At 45.7% G+C, this 22,123-nt stretch overlaps 2 protein-coding genes across 5 annotated transcripts in view; one reads left to right on the top strand and one right to left on the bottom strand.

Annotated features, from left to right (window-relative positions):
• The first annotated feature begins 3,654 nt into the window (after positions 1 to 3,654).
• Positions 3,655 to 12,700, top strand: MED28 (mediator complex subunit 28). Its single transcript, XM_029046706.2, has 4 exons — positions 3,655 to 3,875; positions 7,873 to 7,939; positions 9,796 to 9,908; positions 11,003 to 12,700. The coding sequence occupies exons 1-4, from the start codon at positions 3,690 to 3,692 to the stop codon at positions 11,198 to 11,200; spliced, it is 564 nt and encodes a 187-aa protein (XP_028902539.1). The 5' UTR covers positions 3,655 to 3,689; the 3' UTR covers positions 11,201 to 12,700.
• Positions 12,701 to 13,693: 993 nt separating this feature from the next.
• The window catches only part of FAM184B (family with sequence similarity 184 member B), a 68,924-nt gene continuing 60,494 nt past the window's right edge, over positions 13,694 to 22,123 (bottom strand). For 3 of the 4 annotated variants that reach the window (XM_029083265.2, XM_029083268.2, XM_029083270.2), the window contains 5 exons: positions 21,473 to 21,619; positions 20,226 to 20,343; positions 17,712 to 17,816; positions 17,140 to 17,342; positions 13,694 to 14,670 (listed from right to left, as the gene is read on the bottom strand). In XM_029083265.2, coding sequence (XP_028939098.1) covers positions 14,580 to 14,670; positions 17,140 to 17,342; positions 17,712 to 17,816; positions 20,226 to 20,343; positions 21,473 to 21,619 — 664 coding nt within the window. In that variant the 3' untranslated portion in view covers positions 13,694 to 14,579. The remainder of the gene's footprint in view (positions 14,671 to 17,139; positions 17,343 to 17,711; positions 17,817 to 20,225; positions 20,344 to 21,472; positions 21,620 to 22,123) is intronic. The other variant, XM_029083269.2, reaches the window with a different exon arrangement.

Here is a 22,123-nt window from a genome sequence, read left to right as displayed (position 1 = left end):
GCTTTTGGGTGATTTTTATGGGATGAAAGTCAGGTTGTGTGCAGAAAATAGTCATGGATAAGACTTGACACTGGCATTTCAGGTATGGATTTGAAGGCTGGCGGGTATTAACGGGAAAACCTATCCCTGGTGGCCAAGAGCACCCGTAGCTCTCCCCTTTCATTCAGTCATTCAGTTGTATATTCACTCATTCAGTTGTCAGTGTACAAAGCACTGCACTAAATGCTTGGGAGAGTACACTATAACAACGGACACATTCCCTGCCCACAATGAGCGTAGGGAACAAAACCGAGCCCCGTGGTTGGCCCAAGAATAACTTTTATTGCTGTTTTTCCTCCCTGCCCCACCACCTGACTTGGAGTGTACTCTGAAGGGAGCTGCTCCACCATTTCATTCATTCAGCAGCGTTTATTGAGCGCTTACTATGTGCAGAGCACCGTACTACGCACTTGGAAGGGACAATTCGGCAACAGAGACAATCCCTGCCCACTGACAGGCTCACAGTCTACGTTAACCAACCTGTGAACTGACTCATTATGGGTTGAATGATTTTATTTGTACACCCTTAGCCTTTGGTCCTCCTCCTCCATGACAGAGTGGTATGTCATGGATTTTTCCGGGAAGTTTCCCAACCATCCCAGAGAAGTGGGAGGTGGAGCGGCAAGTAGCTTTGAGTGATCGGGTGCCCCCTTAGTCTTTTCACTGCAATTGGTCCTTTACCGATTTCACAAGGCTGGCCTAACTTCTTGCACTCAGGCATCACATATCTCCATTCCCTGCTTCTCATCTTACATCCTTCTGCCTTATATTCTATGTCCTTCAAAGTCACGCAGGACCCTACGCTCAGAGTTTCCCCGACTCTTTTAAGCTGAGGTCACGTTGCCCCCAGTAACAGTGGGAATTACACTTGTATAGGGAAGTCGGTCACTGCCTTTGCCGACACCCCAGAATAAGGTCGGACGGTTAGTCAGTGGGGCTGTGCCTCAGCTTTCACCGTCAGCGGAAAGTTGTGCGTAAGAAAAGGCGCTCCTAAGGCACAACCCGATTCAGCCCTTCCCTCTTTCCCCAAAGCACTTTTGTTGGCTCTGTCAGTGGCAGGAACAGCATCCCTTGATGGCCGTGCTTCTGTCCAGCTGAGCACCCTGGACAATGGCCTCCTGAGCACCCCTTCTCATTCATTCAATCGTATTTTGAGTGCTTACTGTGTGCAGAACACTGTACTAAGCGCTTGGAATGTACAATTCGGCAACAGAGACGATCCCTGCTCAACAACGGGCTCACTCTCTAATAATAATGTTGGTATTTGTTAAGCGCTTACTATGTGCCAAGCAATGTTCTAAGCGCTGGGGGAGATACAGGGTCATCAGCTCGTCCCACGTGAGGCTCCCGGTCTTTGTCCCCATTTGACAGATGAGGTCACTGAGGCACAGAGAAGTGAAGTGACTTGCCCACAGTCACACAGCTGACAAGCGGCAGAGCCGGGATTACCTGCGTGGCTCCCGAGCTGCCGTCGAGCTAGCCCTCCCTCGGCTTGGTCCCTCAGGAACTGGAAATGAGGGAAATGTGAAACTCACAGAGGCACTAGATATTAGAGAAACATCCTCAAATAATGAAGACCCTTCTGTCTTCAAGAGAAGGAGGGCGATGCTAGCAGTTGGGCTTTTTTCAACGGGGATTCATTCCCCTCTAGAGTGTAAGCTTAATAGAATTCTCTCCATAGCGCTTAGTAGAGGTTTCAATAAAAACCATTTTATCTCTGTTCTCCCCCTAGGCCTCAGGGAAAGTACCATGTTGAGAGGGCAGACCCGAAAATGGGTTTTCTTAGCATATGGAAGAAAATGCCCAAGTTCCATCATTTGCCCTTGGGATCCTTCTGACTGGCTCACGGATCTGGAACTCGGCTCCTGTTTCGCTTGTTTCCTCTTTCGCACAAAACACCACCCTGCCAGTGGGTTAAAAAAAACAAAACATTTTCTAAAAACAACCTTCCCTAGGGGGAGACACAAAAAGAAAAGAGGAATGGAAACCTAAACTTGTTTTTCACCTCTGGCTACTTGGCCTAGCGAGTAGAGCACGGACCTGGGACTCAGAGAGACCTGGGTTCTAATCCCTGCTCTGCCACTTGTCTGCTGGGTGACCTTGGTCAAGTCACTTCACTTTTCTATGCCTCAGTTACCTCATCCTCTAGACTGTGAGCTCGTTGTGGGCAGGGATTGTCTCTATTGCTGTATTGTCCTTTCCCAAGTGCTTAGTACAGTGCTCTGCTCAATAAATATGAGCAAATGAATGAATCTGCCAAGTGGGAATTAAGACTGTGAAGCCCCATGAAGGACATGGGCTGTGTCCAAGCTGATTAACTGTCCATGCTGATGAAGCATTGTGGCTCAGCAGAAAGAGTACGGACTTGGAAGCCAGAGGTGGCGGGTTCTAATCCCGGCTCTGCCACGTCGGCTGTGTGACTTGGGGCAAGTCACTTAACTTCTCTATGCCTCCTCATCTGTAAAATGGGGATGAAGACTGTGAACCCCACATGGGACAACCTGATCACCTTGTATCTATCCCAACATTATTATTATTATTATTCTTCTCTGTGCCAAAGTGACCTCATCTGTAAAATGGGGGATGAAGACTGAACCCCACGTGGGATAACCTGATCACCTTGTATCTCTCCCGACGTTATTATTGTTCTCTGGGCCACAGTTTCCTCCTCTGTCAAATGGGGATGACGACTGTGGGACAACCTGATGACCTTGTATCTGTCCCAACATTATTATTGTTGTCTGGGCCTCAGTTCCCTCCTCTGTCAAATGGAGATGACGACTGTGGGACAACCTGATGACCTCGTATCTCTCCCGATATTATTACTGTTCTCCGGGCCACAGTTTCCTCCTCTGTCCAATGGGGATGAAGACCGTGAGCCCCACGGGGGTCGACCCGATGACTCCGTCTCTGTCCCAACGTTATTATTGTTGTCTGGGCCTCAGTTCCCTCCTCTGTCAAATGGGGACGAGGACCGTGAGCCCCACGGGGGTCGACCCGATGACTCCGTCTCTGTCCCAACGTTATTATTATTCTCTGGGCTTCAGTTCCCTCCTCTGTCAAATGGGGATGAGGACCGTGAGCCCCACGGGGGACGATCTGATGACTTCGTCTCTGTCCCAACGTAATTATTGTTGTCTGGGCCTCGGTTTCCTCCTCTGTCAAGTGGGGATGAGGACCGTGAGCCCCATGTGGATCGACCCGATGACTCCGTCTCTGTCCCAACGTTATTATTGTTGTCTGGGCCTCGGTTTCCTCCTCTGTCAAGTGGGGATGAGGACTGTGAGCCCCATGTGGATCGACCCGCTGACTCCGTCTCTGTCCCAACGTTATTATTGTTGTGGGGGCCTCGGTTCCCTCCTCTGTCAAATGGGGACGAGGCCCGTGAGCCCCACGGGGGGCAAACCTGCTGACCTCGTATCTACCCCGGCGCCGAGAACAGTGCTCGGCAGGTAACAAATGCCCTCAGGGGGCTGGTTATCGTGAGCAAACGGCAGGCGAAGAGGCCGGGGGCGCGGGGGGCGCGGCCGCCTCCGGTCCTTGTGGTTGAGGCGGCGCCATGGAGGAGCGGGGCGGGGCGGGGCGGCGGCGGCGACGCCATGGGCAGAGGCGCTCAGGGCGCAGGCGCCGCCCCTCAACCCGCCTCCAAGATGTCGTCGTCCCTCAGCGGGATGTTTTCGGGTCCCCCGGCGGGGCCGCCGCCGCCCCTGCCCCTGCCCTTGCCCCTGCCCCTGCCCCTGCCTCTGCCCGGCCCGCCCGGACTCCTCCCCGCGCTGTCCGGGGGCCCCAGAACCGTCCTGGCCACCTTGGTGGACGAGCTGGAGGCCTCTTTCGAGGTAAAAGCCCCGGCGGGGAAGAGGAACCAGGGGCCCCTTCTCCTCCCTCCCGCCCCACCGCCTTCCCTCATTCCCTCAGTCATTCCCTCAGTCATTCCCTCCTTTCTTCCCTTCTTCTCTCCTTCCTTCCTTCCTTCCTTCCTTCCTTCCTTCCTTCCTTCCTTCCTTCATTCGTTCATTCCCTTAGTCATTCCCTCCTTTCTTCCCTTCTTCCCTTCTTCCCTTCTTCTCTCCTTCCTTCCTTCCTTCCTTCCTTCCTTCCTTCCTTCCTTCCTTCCTTCCTTCCTTCCTTCCTTCCTTCCTTCCCTTAGTCATTCCCTCCTTTCTTCCCTTCTTCCCTCCCTCATTCGTTCGTTCCTTCCTTCGTTCATTCCCTCATTCATTCATTCATTCATTCATTCCCTTAGTCATTCCCTCCTTTCTTCCCTTCTTCCTTCCTACCCTCATTCATTCATTGACTCCCTCATTCATTCATTCATTCATTCCCTCCATTCATTCATTCCCTCCTTTCTTCCCGTCTTCCTTCCCTCATTCGTTCATTCATTCATTCACTCCCTCATTCCTTCCTTCATTCCTTCCCTCACTCATTCCCTCAGTCCTTCCTGCCTGCCTGCCTGTAAACCCACTGTGGGCAGGGATTGTCTCTCTTTATTGCTGAATTGTATTGAAGAGTACAGTGCTGTGCACACAGTAAGTGCTGGCAACAGCACGTGCTTGAGAGTCAGGACATGGGTCTCATTCTGACTCCTTCTGTCTGCTGTGTGACCTTGGGCAAGCCACCTTGCTTCTCTGTGCCTCAGTTACTTCATCTGTAAAATGGGGATTAAGACTGTGAGCCTCACGTGAAACAACCTGATGATCTTCTATCTACCCCAGAGTTTAGAACAGTGCTTGGCATTTAGTAAGCGCTTAAAACTCACCTCCTCCAAGAGGCCTTCCCAGACTGAGCTCCTCTTCTCCCTCCACCCCCTCTGCCACTCCCCCTTTACCTCTCCGCAGCTAAACCCTCTTTTTCCCCTTTTCCCTCTGCTCCTCCACCTCTCCCTTCCCATCCCCACAGCGCTGTACTCGTCCGCTCGACTGTATATATTTTCATTACCCTATTTATTTTGTTAATGAATTGTACATCGCCTCGATTCTATTTAGTTGCCATTGTTTTTAGGAGATGTTCTTCCCCTTGACTCTATTTATTGCCATCATTCTTATCTGTCCGTCTCCCCCGATTAGACCGTAAGCCCGTCAAACGGCAGGGACTGTCTCTATCTGTTGCCGACTTGTTCATCCCAAGCGCTTAGTACAGTGCTCTGCACAAAGTAAGCGCTCAATAAATACTATTGAATGAGTGAATGAATGAACAAATACCGTCATTATTATTGTTCTCTGGGCCTCAGTGACCTCATATGTAAAGTGGGGATAGATTTTGAGCCCCACGTGGGACAGGGACTGGGTCCAACCCGATATGCCTGTGTCTACCCCAGACTTAATACGGTGCCTGGCCCAACGTAAACTCTTAACAGACACCACAGTTATTATTATTGCACCTACCTCGCCCACGATCCCCTTTAAAAAAAAGGCAAGGGGTGACAACTGGCCTTACCTTCTAGGTGCCAGTCTGTAATTTATTTATATAATTGTCTCCCCCTTTAGACTGTGCGCTCGCCGTGGGCAGGTAATATATCAGTTTACTGTTATGTTGTACTCTCCCAAGCGCTTAGTATAGTGCTCTGCACACAGTAAGCATTCAGTAAATGCTTCCCATCCCCTGACGGTGGGAGGCCCTCAAGGTTCAGTTCAGGGTCCCCTTCTAGTGTCCATCTACCCTGACTGCTTTGGAGAACTCATTCGCTCCCATGGCATCAACTACCTCTGTGTGGATGATTCCCAAATCTAAATCTCCAGCCCTGAACTCTCTCCCTCTCTGCATTTCCTCCGGCCTTCAAAACGTGTCTACTCCCGTATCCTCCCGTCACCTCAAGCTTAACGGGTCCATGCCAGAGCTTCTTATTTTCCCACCCAAACCCTGTTCTCCCCCTGACTTTCCCATCCCTGTAGATGGCACCGCCATCCTTCCCGTCTCACAAGCCCATAGCCTTAGCTTTATTCTTGACTCATCTCTCTCTTTCAACCCACGTATTCAATCTTTCACCAAATCTTGTCGGATGAGCTTCGCGGCCTAGCTAAAATCCACCCTTTCCTCTCCGTCCAAACCGCTACCTCGTCAATCCAAACATCCTATCCCACTTTCGTTACTGTATCGGCCTCCTCGCTGACCTCCCAGCCTCCTGTCTCTGCCCACTCCAGTCTATACTTTACTGCCCGGATCATTTTTCCTCAAAAACCTCCATATCTCCCCACTCCTCAAGAACCTCCGCTGGTTGCCCGTTCACCTCCACAGCAAACAGAAACTCCTGATCATCAGTTTTAAAAACACTCAGTCACCTCGCCCCATACTTTGCTCCTCTGGTGCCAACCTACCCACTGTACCTCGATCTTATCTATCTCTCCACTGACCTTTCATCCACGTCCTGCCTTTGGCCTCGAATGTCCTCCCTCGTCTTATCCTACGGACCGTTACCCTCCCCACCTTCAAAGCTTTTATTGAAGACACGTCTCCTCCAAGAGGCCTTCCTTAAATCCTCATTTCCTCTTCCCCCACTCCCTTCTGCAATGCCCTGGTTTGCACCCTTTACTCACCCCTCCCCCAGCTGCACAACACTAGTGTACATATCTGTAATTTCTTGATAATAATGTCCGTCTCCCCCTCTAGACTCTAAACTTATTGTGTGCGGGGAACACGTCTGCCAACTCTGGGGGACTCTCCCAAGTGCTTAGTACAGTGCTCTGCACACAGTAAGCACTCAGTAAATACAGTTGATCGATTGAATATCCTCGGTGGAGTATGGGTCATAGAGAAGCGTAATCTTAAAGATCTCCTGATGCTCACGCTTTTTCACATATAAGAGCAAGTCAACCTGCATTTGACTTAGGGGGAAAATGTCTGTTTATATTCTGCGTCTTGTTAACAGACAAGGTGCTATTTACTGAGTGCCAAGTGTTAAGTTAGAACTGGGAGAAGGAATCGACATAATGAGCTGCTTAAAACTGTTCTTTAAGTAAAGTTCCTTGTGGGTTAGAAGCATATACAGTTGCTTAATGCTTTCCAGGACTTCCTTAATTCCTGTGGGTTACGAAGGTGCCCAGAATCCCTTTTCCACATCTCCCCTCTGTCCTTGGAACTCCGTCCCCCTCCATGTATGCCAACCCACCCCCTCCTCACCTTCGAAGTTTTATTAAAAATATTAAGCCCTCCAAGAGGCCTTCCCCAGTTAAGCCCTCTTTCCCCAGCTCTCTCTTCTGCTTCATCTCTGCGGTTGGATCGGTATCACACCCTCATCCCCCTCAGCACTCACGTAAATATCCATAATTTATTTCTATTCATGTCCGTCTCCCGCTCTAGACTGAAAGGTGGTGGGAACCACGTCTACCAAGTCTGTTGTACTCTGCCAATTGCCTAGTACAGGGTTCTGCATCCAGTAAGTGCTCAGTAAATAGTATTGATAGAAGCAGCGAGGCTCAGTGGAAAGATCCCCGGCTTGGGAGTCAGAGGTCATGGGTTCAAATCCCGGCTCTGCCACTTGTCAGCTGTGTGACTGTGGGCAAGTCACTTAACTTCTCTGTGCCTCAGTTACCTCATCTGTAAAATGGGGATGAAGACTGTGAGCCTCACATGGGACAACCTGATCACCCTCTATCTACCCCAGCGCTTAGAACAGCGCTCTGCACATAGTAAGCGCTTAACAAATACCAACATTATTATTATTATTCATGTTCTCCAGGGCATAAACTGTGGTAGGTGCTTGACTGAAATTAAAGCTTGTAGTTATTACCGGTACTCAAAGTATTTGAAATGCAAATAAGCCCAGTTGCTACTTTTAAGGTAGTATAATGAAGATTTCTGTCTTTAACTGCCCTAACACTTTTTCCTCCTATTTTATAGGCTTGCTTTGCTTCACTTGTGAGCCAGGACTACGTCAATGGTACTGATCAGGAGGAGATTCGAACTGGTAAAAACTTCCTTGGCATACAATTTTACCTTTAGTAATGCGTCACCTTAGTTTTTCTTCACAGTCACAGACTGAATTGATTGTAGTCAAGAAGCACATTGTATCAAGACTGAATTTTTCTGGGGAGGGTCCTAGAGACAGCTGCTTTTTTTTTCTACAAGCCCACATCTGTGATGATGATTATGGTACTTATTAAGTGCTTACTATGCGTGATGACTTTTCATATGTGTTTCTGGAAGAACAGTACCCATCAGAAGAGAATATAAAGTCCCAGGATTTCACTAGTTCCCTATTTTGAGTGTCCACAGAGTCCTGGTTTGGACTGCCTCCTCATCAAATACAGCACTGGTTGGTAGCCCCCAAGAGTCATAGCTCTTTACTAGTTACCATACTTCTAAAGAATAGGCCTGGTTCCTACGCACAAGGAAACTAACGATGTAAAAAATCTGGATTCCATGGAAAGAAGTGTATATAGACTCAGTAAATTACAGAAATTAAGAATAGTGGGAAAATGTGAGTCAGGTAATAGGAAAATGGGTGTGCAAGAGGCTGAGTTTGAGCTGTGCCATATCTAAATCACCATCAAATAAATCCTTGCTGCAAATTTACTATGGGCATAATGCTTTTCTAAGGTGCTTTGGTTTACACCGCAAGGGAAGGTACATTCTCAAACCTTGAGTTTTTTAAAAATGTGATTAGAGGTAAGGACTGGGGGAGAATATCCCATCAAACCCAGAGGAACATCTCCTTAATATCATATCATATCCTCCCCAGATCATCTGTTATATGTCCCCTTACATGCTGTTTAATTTACCGTCTTGATCCCATACTGAACTTAGAAGCCTATCGTAAGGGTTATTTTTTTTAATAATAATAATCTAACTGAAGACTCAGGTTTTTAAAAGATCCATTTACTCAGCTTCTGTTTAGGACTAAACATAAATATCTACCAGATGTCGGTCTCCCCCCGTTAAAGTGTAAGCTCCTAGGAGAGGAGGAGCAAGTCACGTGCTTCTGTTGTTCTTTCCAAGTGCTGGTACAATGCATTGCCTTCAGTAGGCACTGATGCAATACCATAACGCCTATTACTCTGATTGTGTAGGATGACCTAATTCTAAATATGTGAAAAAAAATCGCTCTGTCAGTTCATCACTTAGTAAATACACTAGCCTTCTCAGTGAGAATCGTAAAATCAAGCTGAAGAGCAGGTAAACGTTTGAGTTATTAGCAAACACAGGTGCTGGGAGGCAGAGCGGTTTTGAGATGAGACATCATGGAAGTGAAAAGAACCAAGGAGCTGTGCCAAAGACAACACAGAGCACCTCACAGTGGTACTTTTGTTCCACGGGTGAACTAAGCCAACAGTTGCTGAGCCCGGCTTATCAATAAAAGTCACTGTGTACTACTTTACAAGACAATACTACATCTCATCAGTTTTAGAGCAAAGATGATTTAACTCTACACCTATTTTCTGTGGCAGTCACCATCAAAACCCATGTTGAAGACCACTTAGAAATTTGACTTCAAACTTCTTTAAATGTTTTCCTGAAATAGTGCACTTCAATATTACCTCTAGATATAATTGTATTTAGCCTCATAATATTCCTGTTATTTAGAATAGGGCTTTAAATTCCTCCTGTGGAAGAATGGACTTGTTAGAACAAAGAAACGGTTAAATGACTGTGGTGTAGCTGGAACTAGACCTCAGGTCTAACTTGCAGTCTAGTGTGCTTTCTTCTAGACTGTCCTGCAGATAAACTTGAGGGCTTATCATTATAGCTGTCATCTTTCATGCCTCATCAAAAATTTTATCATTTTTCAATGAACCATTTAAATGTATTCTGTTTCTCCTTCAGGTGTCGATCAGTGTATTCAGAAGTTTTTGGATGTTGCAAGGCAAACAGAGTGCTTTTTCCTTCAGAAAAGATTACATCTGTCTGTCCAGAAACCAGAGCAAGTTATTAAAGAGGTAGTTTTGGTTATAATTTACTACCAGTAATCTAAATGTTTAAAAGTGTAAGCTCGAAGCCTTTGAAGTAACAGCCAGCCTTTTGTCGATCATTCCTTTTACCCTTTCCCACATATCTTTGAGGCTGTTGTACTTAGCAGACTCTTTGCTCACTGAATATATAGGCCAAGGGGCTTTGGGTTTTGATAGTGCCTACCAGGTAGTTGTCCAGAACTAGTCGTTTCTATTCAGTAATAAAGACGATTTACTTAAACTGTGGAGTGAGTAGTCGTGGGGAGAGAGGGAGCGGTGAGCCAGTTAAAAAAAAGTAATAATAATAATTGAGGATTCTCCCAAATTCTTAGTATAGTGCTCTGCACATAGTAAGAGCTCAGTAAATACCACCGATTGATTGACTGGTCTAAGATACATTTTGTGAAGTTGGTTCCAAGTCTCTTAAATCTGAATATGTTTTTACTCGTAGATAAATCGGTACAATGTTCCTCAGTATTGTTCAGCATAACTAAGTAGGGAGTCAGAGGACGTCGGTTCTAATTCCTGCTCCACTTATCTGCTGTGTGACCTTGGGCAGGTCATTTAACTTCTCTATGCCTTAGTTACCTCATCTGTTAAATGGGGATTAAATGCTCTTCCCTCTGACTTTGACTGTGAGCCCCATTTGGGACAGGGATTATCTTCTATCTACCCCAGCACTGAGTACAGGCACATAGTAAATGCTTAGCAAGTATCATTTAAAAAAATCTAATTGGGTTCACAACCAGGTATTTTGGGGGGGGCAATAATGGGATTAATCGAGACTTCTGAAAATGATCTTAAGAAACAATCCCTGCAACGTGATTAATTCACCCAGTAGTAATATTTGATCGTTTCCCTTAAACAGGAAAACAGTGGGAGGCTGTATTTGTTAGCTTTCTAGACAGAGCTAAATAAGTGACTTGAGGGGTCCCAAGTTAAAATAGAGGCCTAAAAAGGACCTACCTTAAAATCCCTTCTTTCATTTTATTTCCAAAAAGCATTCCTAATTTGACTTAAAATTTGAATATACTTTTCTCTGTTTTTGAATATTTTGTCATTTTCACCATTCATTATCATAGGATGTGTCAGAACTAAAGAATGAATTACAGAGGAAAGAAGCACTGATCCAAAAACATTTGGGAAAGCTTCGGCAGTGGCAACAGGTGCTCGAAGACATCAACGTGCAGCACGATGTACCTTCAGAAATGCCTCAGGGACCTTTAGCATACCTCGAACAGGCTTCCGCCAATATTCCTGCACCCATGAAGCAAACGTGATCGATTTCCCAATCTATTTCTTAAAGCGAATAGAGTAAATTGAAAACGAAATCCTTCCTTGTATACTTCGTAATTAAAATGGAAGAAAATATTTTATTTGGGAAAAAGTGAAGGTATTTGGCTGAAAGAAATACTTTGGTTTTGGGCACCCAGAAGCTAGCAGTTTCTTGATAGTAGGCAATGTAAAACTCACAGAATTTTAAAAATATTAAAGTAAATGTGAGTTAAATTTTAAGTTAGGTTTACTTTGCCACTTATTGTTCTTTCAGTTATACCTTTTTTAAAGCCAGCTATTTGGGCACTTGTTCCCAACACCGTCATTCAGTGATTCTATTTTTTTTGAAAATCTCAGGTGGTTGAGTGGACCAAATTGATGATTATTCTTTTTAAATTGAGCGTTATTACTCCTTTACCAAAGACTTTGAGTTAAAATGAATGATCTTCAGACTAATGATCCGAATTGCTTTCAAACTTTAGTTCAGCCAGGATGTGAATAACTGGTAGGATTCTCCAGGCCCTTAGCCTCTCCCCTTTATCTGTCTGCCTTTTGGGTCTTAGGGCCTTCACAAAGAGCAAACAGGTGAAATTCAAATGACTGGGTTTTATTTTTCGTCATCTTTAAATACTTGCTGAGAAAAGAGCTTGAGGCTGCTGAGGGATAATGATGGTTTTGGGTTATTTGTGCATTTGTTTTTTCAGCTGAACTCCACCGATTGTGGATTATCAAGACTCAGCTGTCTTATAGCTACACGATAGACCGGTTGTACTTTAGGTTTTGCCCCTCTAAAGTTTCAGTTTGAGTTGAAAAATCCAAAAAATTCTGCAAATCATCTGGCCGCCTTTTATAGCACTTAAATGCATTCATCATCTGAACTGTTTTTGAGCAAATTCAAACCTAGGCATTTCTGGGAATTAACCGTCCAGTTGTATTTTTACTGAAAATGAATGCAGCAGTTGAAGGGAGGGAGGCATCACCGCCTTATTAATTTAACCAGGCAGAAGAGGGCAAGAAAGAGAGCCAGTGGCTACACGCAAGACCCTCAAACAAAAGCTACAGATCGGGTTATGGGTGTCACCACCACTGAACCACACTTTGGTGTTCTGGAGATCAATCCTCCCGCCGAGCCACAACACACACACAAACGCACGCACCTACCTACCTTCTACCATCAGCTTCAGGGCTAGTTGTAAGGAGGGAATGTGAGGGCAGGGTCCTCGCTGACTCTATTGCCTTAGCAAATGACTTCATTCCTCTCTGGGCCTGTTTCTCTGTCCTAATGCTTGTTGTCCCCTTTTCATCTCAAAGATGGTGGGGGATTATTACATGGTGAAATTCTTGGAACTTTGAATTGCTGGATACATTTTGGTTCTGAACATATGGCATCTGTCTCAAGGAATGTAAGGCTTAGTGGCACGTTGGTAAATACTTTTGTCCCCTTAGGACGATGCTGTGTATTTTTTTTTAATTCATCTACAGAAGTAAAAGGATTTTAAATCCTAGTGTTTTGGGTTTTATTCATGTTAGCAGTTGAGTGAACTTCAAATTGCTCCTCACTTCCAAGTGATTTACCACATACAAAGCCCATTGTTTCTCTAAATGTGATTCAAGGTGTATGTGTCCTTCGTAGATCATTATTTTCAGATTTCATAACTCCCCCCCCCCCCCCCAAATAGAAAAAGGCATTCAAACGGAATAATCCTCATCTGAGACTACTGAAGAACTCCCAATTTACTTATCAAAATTTAACATAAAGGTGGAAAGGGAAGGGGTCACATCACATAGAGTGTCTAAATCACATTCTAGGGTCAACCTTGTGGATGAACAAATACTGGGCTATGAGTGCTTTTAGCAGGAAAATATCAAATAAGAGCCTGTTTTTTTTAAAAAAAAACCACCAAAGGATGGTTTAACAGTGTCCTCTGTGGTTAATGCTCCAGGTTGCCCTGTGCAGAAAGTGCACATTAAAATCTAAACCCCTAATGCCCTAATTGCTTTTCCAACACAATCAGAAGGACTTTTAACCATAGACTACTTTTACTCCAGCTAGAACAAGGTAACATTTCTGATTTGAGGGGGCAGTAAATGATTTGCAGGAATGAGAAGGGCTGTGGGGCTGCAGCTTTGCATCTGATTTAAATCTGGTCACTAGTAGCTCTCATCGGAGACTCCTGTTTCATCCATATTACACTCACAATTCATCATGTGGTCCAAATATAAAACATACAGCTCTCAAACCTTTACAAAGAAGAAATGAAGAAGATGATCAGAAGGAAATCGCTTTGCGTCACCACTACCGTCAGTTATATTTTGAGTAAATCTCTGGGAAGTTGAGCTTTAGATAGTGGGTTCTCAGCAAAATTATTTCCCCGTACAAAATATACACCTAAGCATCGATGTATGTTTAAATCAAGGCTATCCCCTTAGAGATGTGTTACCGTAACGGCCTTCCCCTTCTAAATATGCCGGAGTTGAGAAATAATCAGTCGTTTGTATTGAATGATAATTTGTTTTAATGCTTGATTCAAAGAGCAAGGATTTAAAAATGTTCCAGTGGGATAAAAAGTAACTCAGCAAGTTGGCAGTGCACACAGTAAGTATCTTAATTACTGTAGTTACTGTTACAAAGAGCTCATTTTTGAACTAGCACCAAGGAAATCTGAAGGTAATTTATATTCTCGAAATGGTCATCGAGTCCTGTCGAAGTCTTCAAGCCCTGTGGTGGCCATGGAAAGCAAAACATGTCAAGCAAAATGGCACCTCTAGTTTTTAAGCAGGGCCTAACTGAATCGTTGGGTATTTCCTCTAGTGGTCGTGAGCACCTTTCCCACCCGCTTTAAAGACACTGGAATCCTCACGTACAGCGAAACGGATGCTCGATGATATTAATGCACCAGTGAAGAACAGATAAAGCAGTATTGTACCTTGGCACCATTTCGGTTACAACCCTCTCTACTTTGAAACATCTTTTCTTTCTCTTTTTTTCCTGTAGCGTTTTACATAAAATTTCCAACTCCATCTTCCAAGAGCCAAATTATTGCTTTCCCCGGTTAACTGCAAACACCACGTACTCAAATTTTAAAGCGGACCGCACAATTCACGAAGCTTGGCATTTTGGAAAAACCAAAATCTCTGCAGATCACTAACACTGCATCAGAATCCAATAAGAACATTTTCCTTTAGCTCTCGCAAACGATCACGTTGTAGCACTTGGAAATGAGAAAAAGAATAGTAGATGATCTAAGAGATCTTTAAAGGAAATCTTTACATGAAGTCTCAGTTTTACAAGAAATACTTAATGGTGTGATTTGCAAATCAGCTAGTATTATGTCCACTGAAAGAGTGAGTGCTTATCGGTGGAGGATGCCCCAAACGGTCAGCCTAGAAAGAAAAGTATTTAGTAAACCATTCTGGGGGTGGAGGGGCTTGTTTCTGAACTTCTTTGGCTTTGGGTGATTCATTGCCTTGGGTCCTATGAAGTAAAAAGAAAAGAAATAGGAAAGAACTATCTGGACACAATAGTAATTTAATATTCCCAAGATCTGATATTCTTTTGGCTGAGATGATGCAGTGAGACTCAGTTGCAGTGCAAACCACGGAGCCCCAAATAACAATAACGCTAATAATAATGACAATAATAATAATGCCGAGGACTGTGTGTCGAGCACTCTTTAAGCAATGGGGTAGAGACAAGAGAATCGGGTCAGACTCAGTTTCTGTCCTACATGGGACTCACAGTCTCAGAGGGAGGAAGATTAGGTTTTGAAGCTCCCCTTTCCAGATGAGGAAACTGAGGCACAAAGAAGTTAAATGACTTACCCCAGGTCAAACAGCAGGCTGGTGGCTGAGCTGGGATCAGAACCCCGGTCTCCCAACTCCCAGGCTGGCGCCCTTTCCTCTAGGCCGTGCTGTCCCTATCCCTCAGTTGCCCAAAATGGTGGGGCCAAATGATAGCAGAACCCCATCCCGTACCCCCAGGTGATTCCAGGGAGAAAGGATTGCCTACTGACTAGTGAGAGAAGCAGCACTGCCCAGTGGAAAGAACAAGGGCCTGGGAGCCAGAAGGACCTGGGTTCTAATCCCGGGTATGTCCCTTGTCTGCTGTGTGACCTCGGGCGAGTCATTTAATTCTCTGTGTCTCAGTTCCCTCATCTACAAAATGGGGATTCAGACTGTGAGCCCCTTGTGGGACAGGGACCGTGTCCCACCCGATTAGCTCGTATCTACTCCAGTGCTTAGAGAAGCAGTGTGGATCAGTGTAAAGAGCCTGGGTTTGGGTGTCAGAGGTCATGGGTTCGAATCCCAGCTCTGCTACTTGGCAGCTGTGTGACTGTGGGCAAGTCACTTAACTTCTCTGTGCCTCAGTTGCCTCACCTGTAAAATGGGGATTAACTGTGAGCCTCACGTGGCACAACCTGATGACCCCGTCTCTCCCCCAGCGCTTAGAACAGTGCTCTGCACATAGTAAGCACTTAACAAATACCAACATTATTAGTACAGTGCCTGGCCCACAGTAAACACTTAAATACCATAAAAAATTGTGAACCTAGGGACAGAGAATAGGGAATTCTCTTTCCTAGACCTTGTGTGGTTCAGGGGAATGTCCCTCGGGGAAAATTGTACTCCAAAATGGACCCACCCAATAACGAGCCCCACCCTCCAAGGGACGAAGTTCTAAAGCTTCATTTAGGCCCGCAGTTGGTCGCCGAGATTAAGAAATGAACATTCATCATACTCGTACAGAAGAGAACACAGCGGAGTCTTCCACTGAGTCACTTTGGGCTTAGCATCCTGATGGTTCATTTGCAGTTTACATTAACTCACAGAAAGTTCAAATTATTCAAATATGAATGGGACGGCCAAACCCACAGATATATAGATTCAATTTCCCTTTATCCAAAACTACACAGGGAATTTACGTTTCGGGCTTTTTATAAGTTTCCGAAAGGTTCACTGAAGAGTGTACTTTCTAAATGTTTGCATCTCCCCACGCCTCTTTCTGCTCTTTCCTCCTTCCCTTCTCCACTCCCCTCTCCTTTTCTCTCCGACTCCATCCACACGTAGCACCCAGGTCGGAAGAGAAACTACACCAGGCGGCTTAGAGCTCAGGTTTGGGAGCCGGAGGAGTTAGGGGGTGGAGGAATTCATGATCCACTGCTAGCATCCCCTGAGATTCCAACACTTCTTTGAAGTTCTGCCCCTTTGACTCCTGGGGAATCCTCGAAAGCCTCTCTTTCCCTCTCACCCCCGGGAGGTTGGATAAAGGTTGGTCTAATTCCACTCATCGGGTCAAGACACCAGATTCCATGGAGGCCTAAGTGATATGGGCCGATATTACTGCTTACCTTCATTCCCTTCAATGGGAGGACTTCACGAGGATGGGAAATACATATTGGGAGCATTAGTTACAAGCCTGAAACTTCAAGCTAATCCTGGGTATGGTCCCTGTCTGCTGTGTGACCTTGGGCAAGTCATTTAATTCTCCGTGTCTCAGTTCCCTCATCTACAAAATGGGGATTCAGACTGTGAGCCCCTTGTGGGACAGGGACCCAAAAAACATCTTGTGGTTTCCAAGCGGCAATGGAGGATTCTGAAGTTTTCTGGTCACTGCTAATCAAACGTGCAAATGGGAACCTTAGATTTAAGGGACTCTGAATGACATTAGGGAGCACGGGGATGAAATGGGGTCCTAGGAAAGGACAAATTTTAGTAAAACCTTAAATACGTCCTTCAGCCTGCAAAAGGACCCCAGTTCAACGTTCCCACCGGCGTCGGGCGTGCACTGTCTTCGAAAGAATTATCTCTGTGACAATAGCATAGTGGCCGCTAGGCCTCGTGATCACGGCTGCAAATCCGTCGTTAGTTATCACGGCCCAGGCTCGAATCGTCTATGGGAAAAGTTGGAGAAGGGCTTGGTGTCGAAGGGTGAGTTTCTGCTTACCTTTGGGCGGGTTTGACATCAGGAGGCTGGACTGGTTGGTGGCAAGACCTGGCGGGGCCGGAACTCGGCTCTAAGCTCGGAGACTTGGTTATCGGGGCAGCACTTCTCTTGGGGCTTAACTCGCTGTTCAGAAAGTTCTTCGCGTAGGAGGCTAAGTTCGGGACGCTGACCACCCGGCTAGGTAGTTCTTCCAATTTCTTTTTCTATTTTTATTGAAAGAAATTTTTCCATTAGATATGGAGTTTCACCCGCCTTTTATGGCACAATAAATACATCATTGGAAAGTAGTACTGTTTAAAAATAATGCAACTAGAGTACCATACGTATAGCCACAGTGGCAAAGGAAATATGTTTGCTGAGAAACTATATTTTATTGGTGAATAGACTGAATCATTTATAACTTTCAGCCCACTCTTCTGAATTTATGTCACTCGCCTCAGTCATTTCTATTTACCACTCAAGTTGTCAAAGAACAGAGAGAAAAGAACAGTGCGATGGCTGTGGTCGTTTACATTATGGGAGAGAGCAAGGAGCTACACTTTCTTCTGTTTTGTTCACTGGCTCATATTTACCTTTAGGGAAGGGGTCAAACAGCCAGGATGAGGGTTGAAAGAAAAGGATCTGTTCCTATGATAAATTGGATTTTGCAGTGCGGCACAGTGAAGTCTTCTTTCTTCCTGAAGAAGAAAATATTAAAAATGTGTATATGCATGTGTATACTCCAGCGCTAGCTAATCCTTGAAATTACACAGCTCCTGTTGACTTTAAACTACATCAGGTTGAAAGACCACTCATCACTCTGCAGTGGGGAAAGGCATGGTCTGGTACATGAAGCAGCGTGGCTCGGTGGAAAGAGCACGGGCTTCGGAGTCAGGGCTCATGAGTTCGAATCCCAGCTCTGCCACTTGTCGGCTGTGTGACTGTGGGCAAGTCACTTCACTTCTCTGTGCCTCAGTTCCCTCATCTGTAAAATGGGGATGAAGACTGTGAGCCCCACGTGGGACAACCTGATTCCCCTATGTCTACCCCGGCGCTTAGAACAATGCTCGGCACATAGTAAGCGCTTAACAAATACCAACATTATTATTACATAGAATTCTAGATTGAGAGGAAGGCAGACCCTCCCTCTTTCTTGGGGGCTTCAGGCAAATATTGTAAGGTTCAGTCAATCAATTGTATTTATTGAGCGCTTACGGCGTGCAGAGCACTGTACTAAGTACTTGGAAAAGAAGCAGCATAGCATAGTGGATAGAACGCAGGGCTGGGAGTCGGAAGGATCTGGGTTCTATTTCCGGCTCTGCCACCTGTCTGCTGTGTGACCTTAGGCGAGTCACTTCGCTTCTCTGTGCCTCAGTTACCTCATCTACAAAATGGGGATTGAGACTGTGAGCCCCACAGGGGACAGGGACTGTGTCCAACTCAATTTGCTTGCGTCTACCCTAATGCTTAGTACAGTGCCTGGCACCTAGTAAGCACTTAAATACCACTATTATTATATAACAATAAACAGACACATTCCTTGCCCAGATGAGCTTGTAGTATATCTCCCCTGCTCTCTCTCTCTTTAGAACACAGAATGATCTTATTTCTAGCTATCTCACAAAGTACTTGGGAGAACTGCCCCATGAAAGGGTAATCGAGCTCCAAAGATGCCACATTTTCCTTTCGAGGGTGGGATTGAAAATGGGGCAGGTATTCTAAGGAGGATGGGGACAGGGAAGGGGACAGGCTCCTAAGGGCTAAAATAAGCTGGAAAACAGTCCTCCCCATCTGGGATCTTTTCAGCCCCGATAAACAACTTTCAGGATTTGTCAGAGAGAGCTGGGTTGAGCCCAGCGGCGAGTGCATCTCAAATAGTCGTGGGGGGGGGGGGGGCGGCGGGGGCAGTGGCTCCCACCCAAACATTGGGACACTTCTGCTCAGCACCCTATTTGCGAATGCTAGGGAAATGTGACGGCCAGTGTCTTTTCCAAATGACGTTCAGTAGAGTGCAAATCTGCAAACGAACGATGTGAAGTGAAGCCTGGAGTTGACAGAGAACCGAAAGTTAAATAGCTCGAGTCCTAGATCCGGGGAGACCCTGGGTTTGAGCACTGGACGGTGAAGCCAATCACCAAAGTGACTGTCTCGGAGCTGACTGGATGCCTTTCCCGCATTGCTGAGAGGAGATTTTTTTTTTTCCTCTACAGCTGATGGGTGCACCAGGCCCAGTACATCAAATGGGAGGCAGTAAATCTCCAAAAACCTGTTGCCAAAATGACCGAAAAGCCAATGGAATAGGTCAGTCTCCCGGCAGCCTCGTTGCCTAGAAACAGCTCTCTTTGTGGGCTGGAAAATAAGTGGTGATTTGTATTCCTGGAACAGCAAGGGCTAAGGAGGTATCACTTTCACCTTCCCACCTTCTCTCCCACATCAGCACATTTGGCCACACAAACCCACTCGCAACCCCTGTAGCACTTATGCTCGTATCTTATACGTTCATTCATTCAATCGTATTTACTGAGCGCTTACGGTGTGCAGAGCACTGTACTAAGCTCTTGGGAGAGTACAATACACAATAAACAGACACATTCCCTGCCCACAACGAGTTTACAATCTTCTAGAGGGAACTTACGGTCTAAAGGGTGCTTTATATACTCTAGTATCTCCTCCTACCTGCAGTTTGCTTCACTGTTATCTCTCCCCCGGCATGGTCCTTGAGCGTAGGTATCATATCAACTAATTCTAATGTACTCTACTTAGTGCTTAGAATCGCGCTCTGCACATCACATGTTCAATCAACGCCACCGATCGATTTCTGGCCCAAATGCAAAAGATGGTAAGCCATCTGAACGTAACTCTCCTCCATTTCAAGGAAAACCGACCTTAATAAAAAATGGCTTGCTAATATTTGACAAATACCAACATACGACAATTAACCCCAGGGCGCTTGTTGAGGGAGCTGCCGTTTAAGGATCAATTTAAAGGTCCCAAAAGAACCTGAGATGCATCTATGGAAATCAGACATCTAACAAAGCAACGCTCAGTGACTCTGCCCGCACCTCATGACTCTAAAAATCTATTTTCATCATCGCTGATAAGCTCACCGTCAGCTGTCTGATAACCTCTTCTCTCTCACTTAATCTGTCCTGCAAGCGCCCTATGAGATGCAGATCCTCGGCTCGGGACTCTCGTTTCCTCGGTTTCTCTTCTGAGTCTTTAAGTCTGTAAAGGCAGCAGACACCCGTGTCGATATGTGCATTAATTAGAACAATACGAACAGTAATGTGTCCAGTGCCTTCCACAGCATCCTTTCCAAGAGTTAAATGGATTGACATACAAAAATCAGCAAAGCTGCCGGAATGTGCCAATCAGTCGGACGGGCTGGCTGTCAGCCAAGGGCCCGCTAGTCAGTCAATCGTATTTATTGAGCGCTTACGGTGTGCAGAGCACTGTACTAAGCCCTTGGGAGACTACACTATAACAATATTCCCTGCCCACGATGAGCTTACAGTCTAGAGGGGGAGACAGACATTCAAATAAATAAATAAATTACAGCTAAGTACCTAAGTGGTATGGGGCTCGGACATAGGATGAATAAAGGGAGCAAGTAGACGAAGTTCCTCCACTAGACTGTAATGATAATGTTGGTATTCGTTAAGCGCTTACTATGGGCAGAGCACTGTTCTAAGCGCTGGGGGAGAGACGGGGTCATCAGGTTGTCTCCCATGTGAGGCTCACAGTTAATCCCCATTTTACAGATGAGGTAACTGAGGCACAGACAAGTTAAGTGACTTGCCCACAGTCACACAGCTGATTCTCGGGGGGAGGAACTGTACCTGCTAGGTCTATTGTATTGTACTCTCCCAAGCCCTAGTACAGTGCTCTGCACATGGTAAGCGCTCAGTAAATACCACTGACTCACTGAGTTGGTAGACACGATTCTTGCTCTCAAGGAATTTACAGTCTAAACTGCCCCGCATTGCCCCTTTTTGGGAAGCAACTGGATATAGAAGGGGAGGGTGCTTCAAAGTAGTTCCCCCAATCCCTCCCAAAAAGCCTTTTACTAGTAGTGTGCCTGAGTAGTCTGTCCCTATTTAATGACTAGAAAAAGACCCTTTTCATTTTTATTTTACCTATATGAATTAGTGTTTACAGGGTTTGTAAAGACAGAATATGTACTTCAAAGATTGCCAAGGTGACCCTCAAGAATGAAAGAAGTTACAGTTCTCTTGGAAACCTTAAAATAACATAATCTTGTAAAAATATACACTATCCCACCTCTTACAGTAGTTCATACATAACAGAAAGCACTCACAAGGACAGATACTGTGGGTTTATTTCAATCACTTACTCTGTTTCTAGGGAGACTATCTTTGCTTGGAGGTGAGCTTGAACACTGCTGAAATCAGACACCATGGTTTGAATTTCTTTCTTATGATCTTGTTTCATGGTCTCCAGTTCTTTTTGATGCTTGACTTGAAGGTCTTCGTCAAGTAACCTTTCAATGTGATGCAGAAAGGACACTGCTTTTCCAACTGCTAGAACATTTGTGATTTCCTACCGACTGGCAAGGGTCACGCAGTACATCACATTCATTCTTAACTGCTCCGCATCACGTGGGACTACAGTGTCCCTCCCCCCAACACCTTTCCCTCTCCCCGGCCCCTTCGCGGCCCCCACCTTCCCGTCCCCCCGTCCCGAGCTAGGCTGGCCCTGCATTGGTCTTCTCTCAGTCTTTGGGCATCCATGACCACCCTCTCTCATCCTTTTCTTCCTTCTTCTCTCCTCTCCACTCCCCAATCCTACCCCCAAGAGCCACATGAGAGGCTGAGATTAGTTAGACATGATTTAATATATATCTATAATTCTATCAATGCTACTGATGCCTGTCTACTTATGTTTCGTTGTCCGTCACCCCCCTTGGAGACTGTGAGCCCGTTGTTGGGTGGGGATTGTCTCTATTTGTGGCCAAACTGTACTTTCCAAGCGCTTAGTACAGTGC

This window comes from Ornithorhynchus anatinus, chromosome 18 (genome assembly GCF_004115215.2).
Source record: "Ornithorhynchus anatinus isolate Pmale09 chromosome 18, mOrnAna1.pri.v4, whole genome shotgun sequence".
Taxonomy (NCBI): Eukaryota; Metazoa; Chordata; class Mammalia; order Monotremata; family Ornithorhynchidae; genus Ornithorhynchus; species Ornithorhynchus anatinus.
The sequence above is the reverse complement of the archived record's forward strand: the minus strand, read 5'-3'. Positions and strand labels throughout refer to the sequence as shown.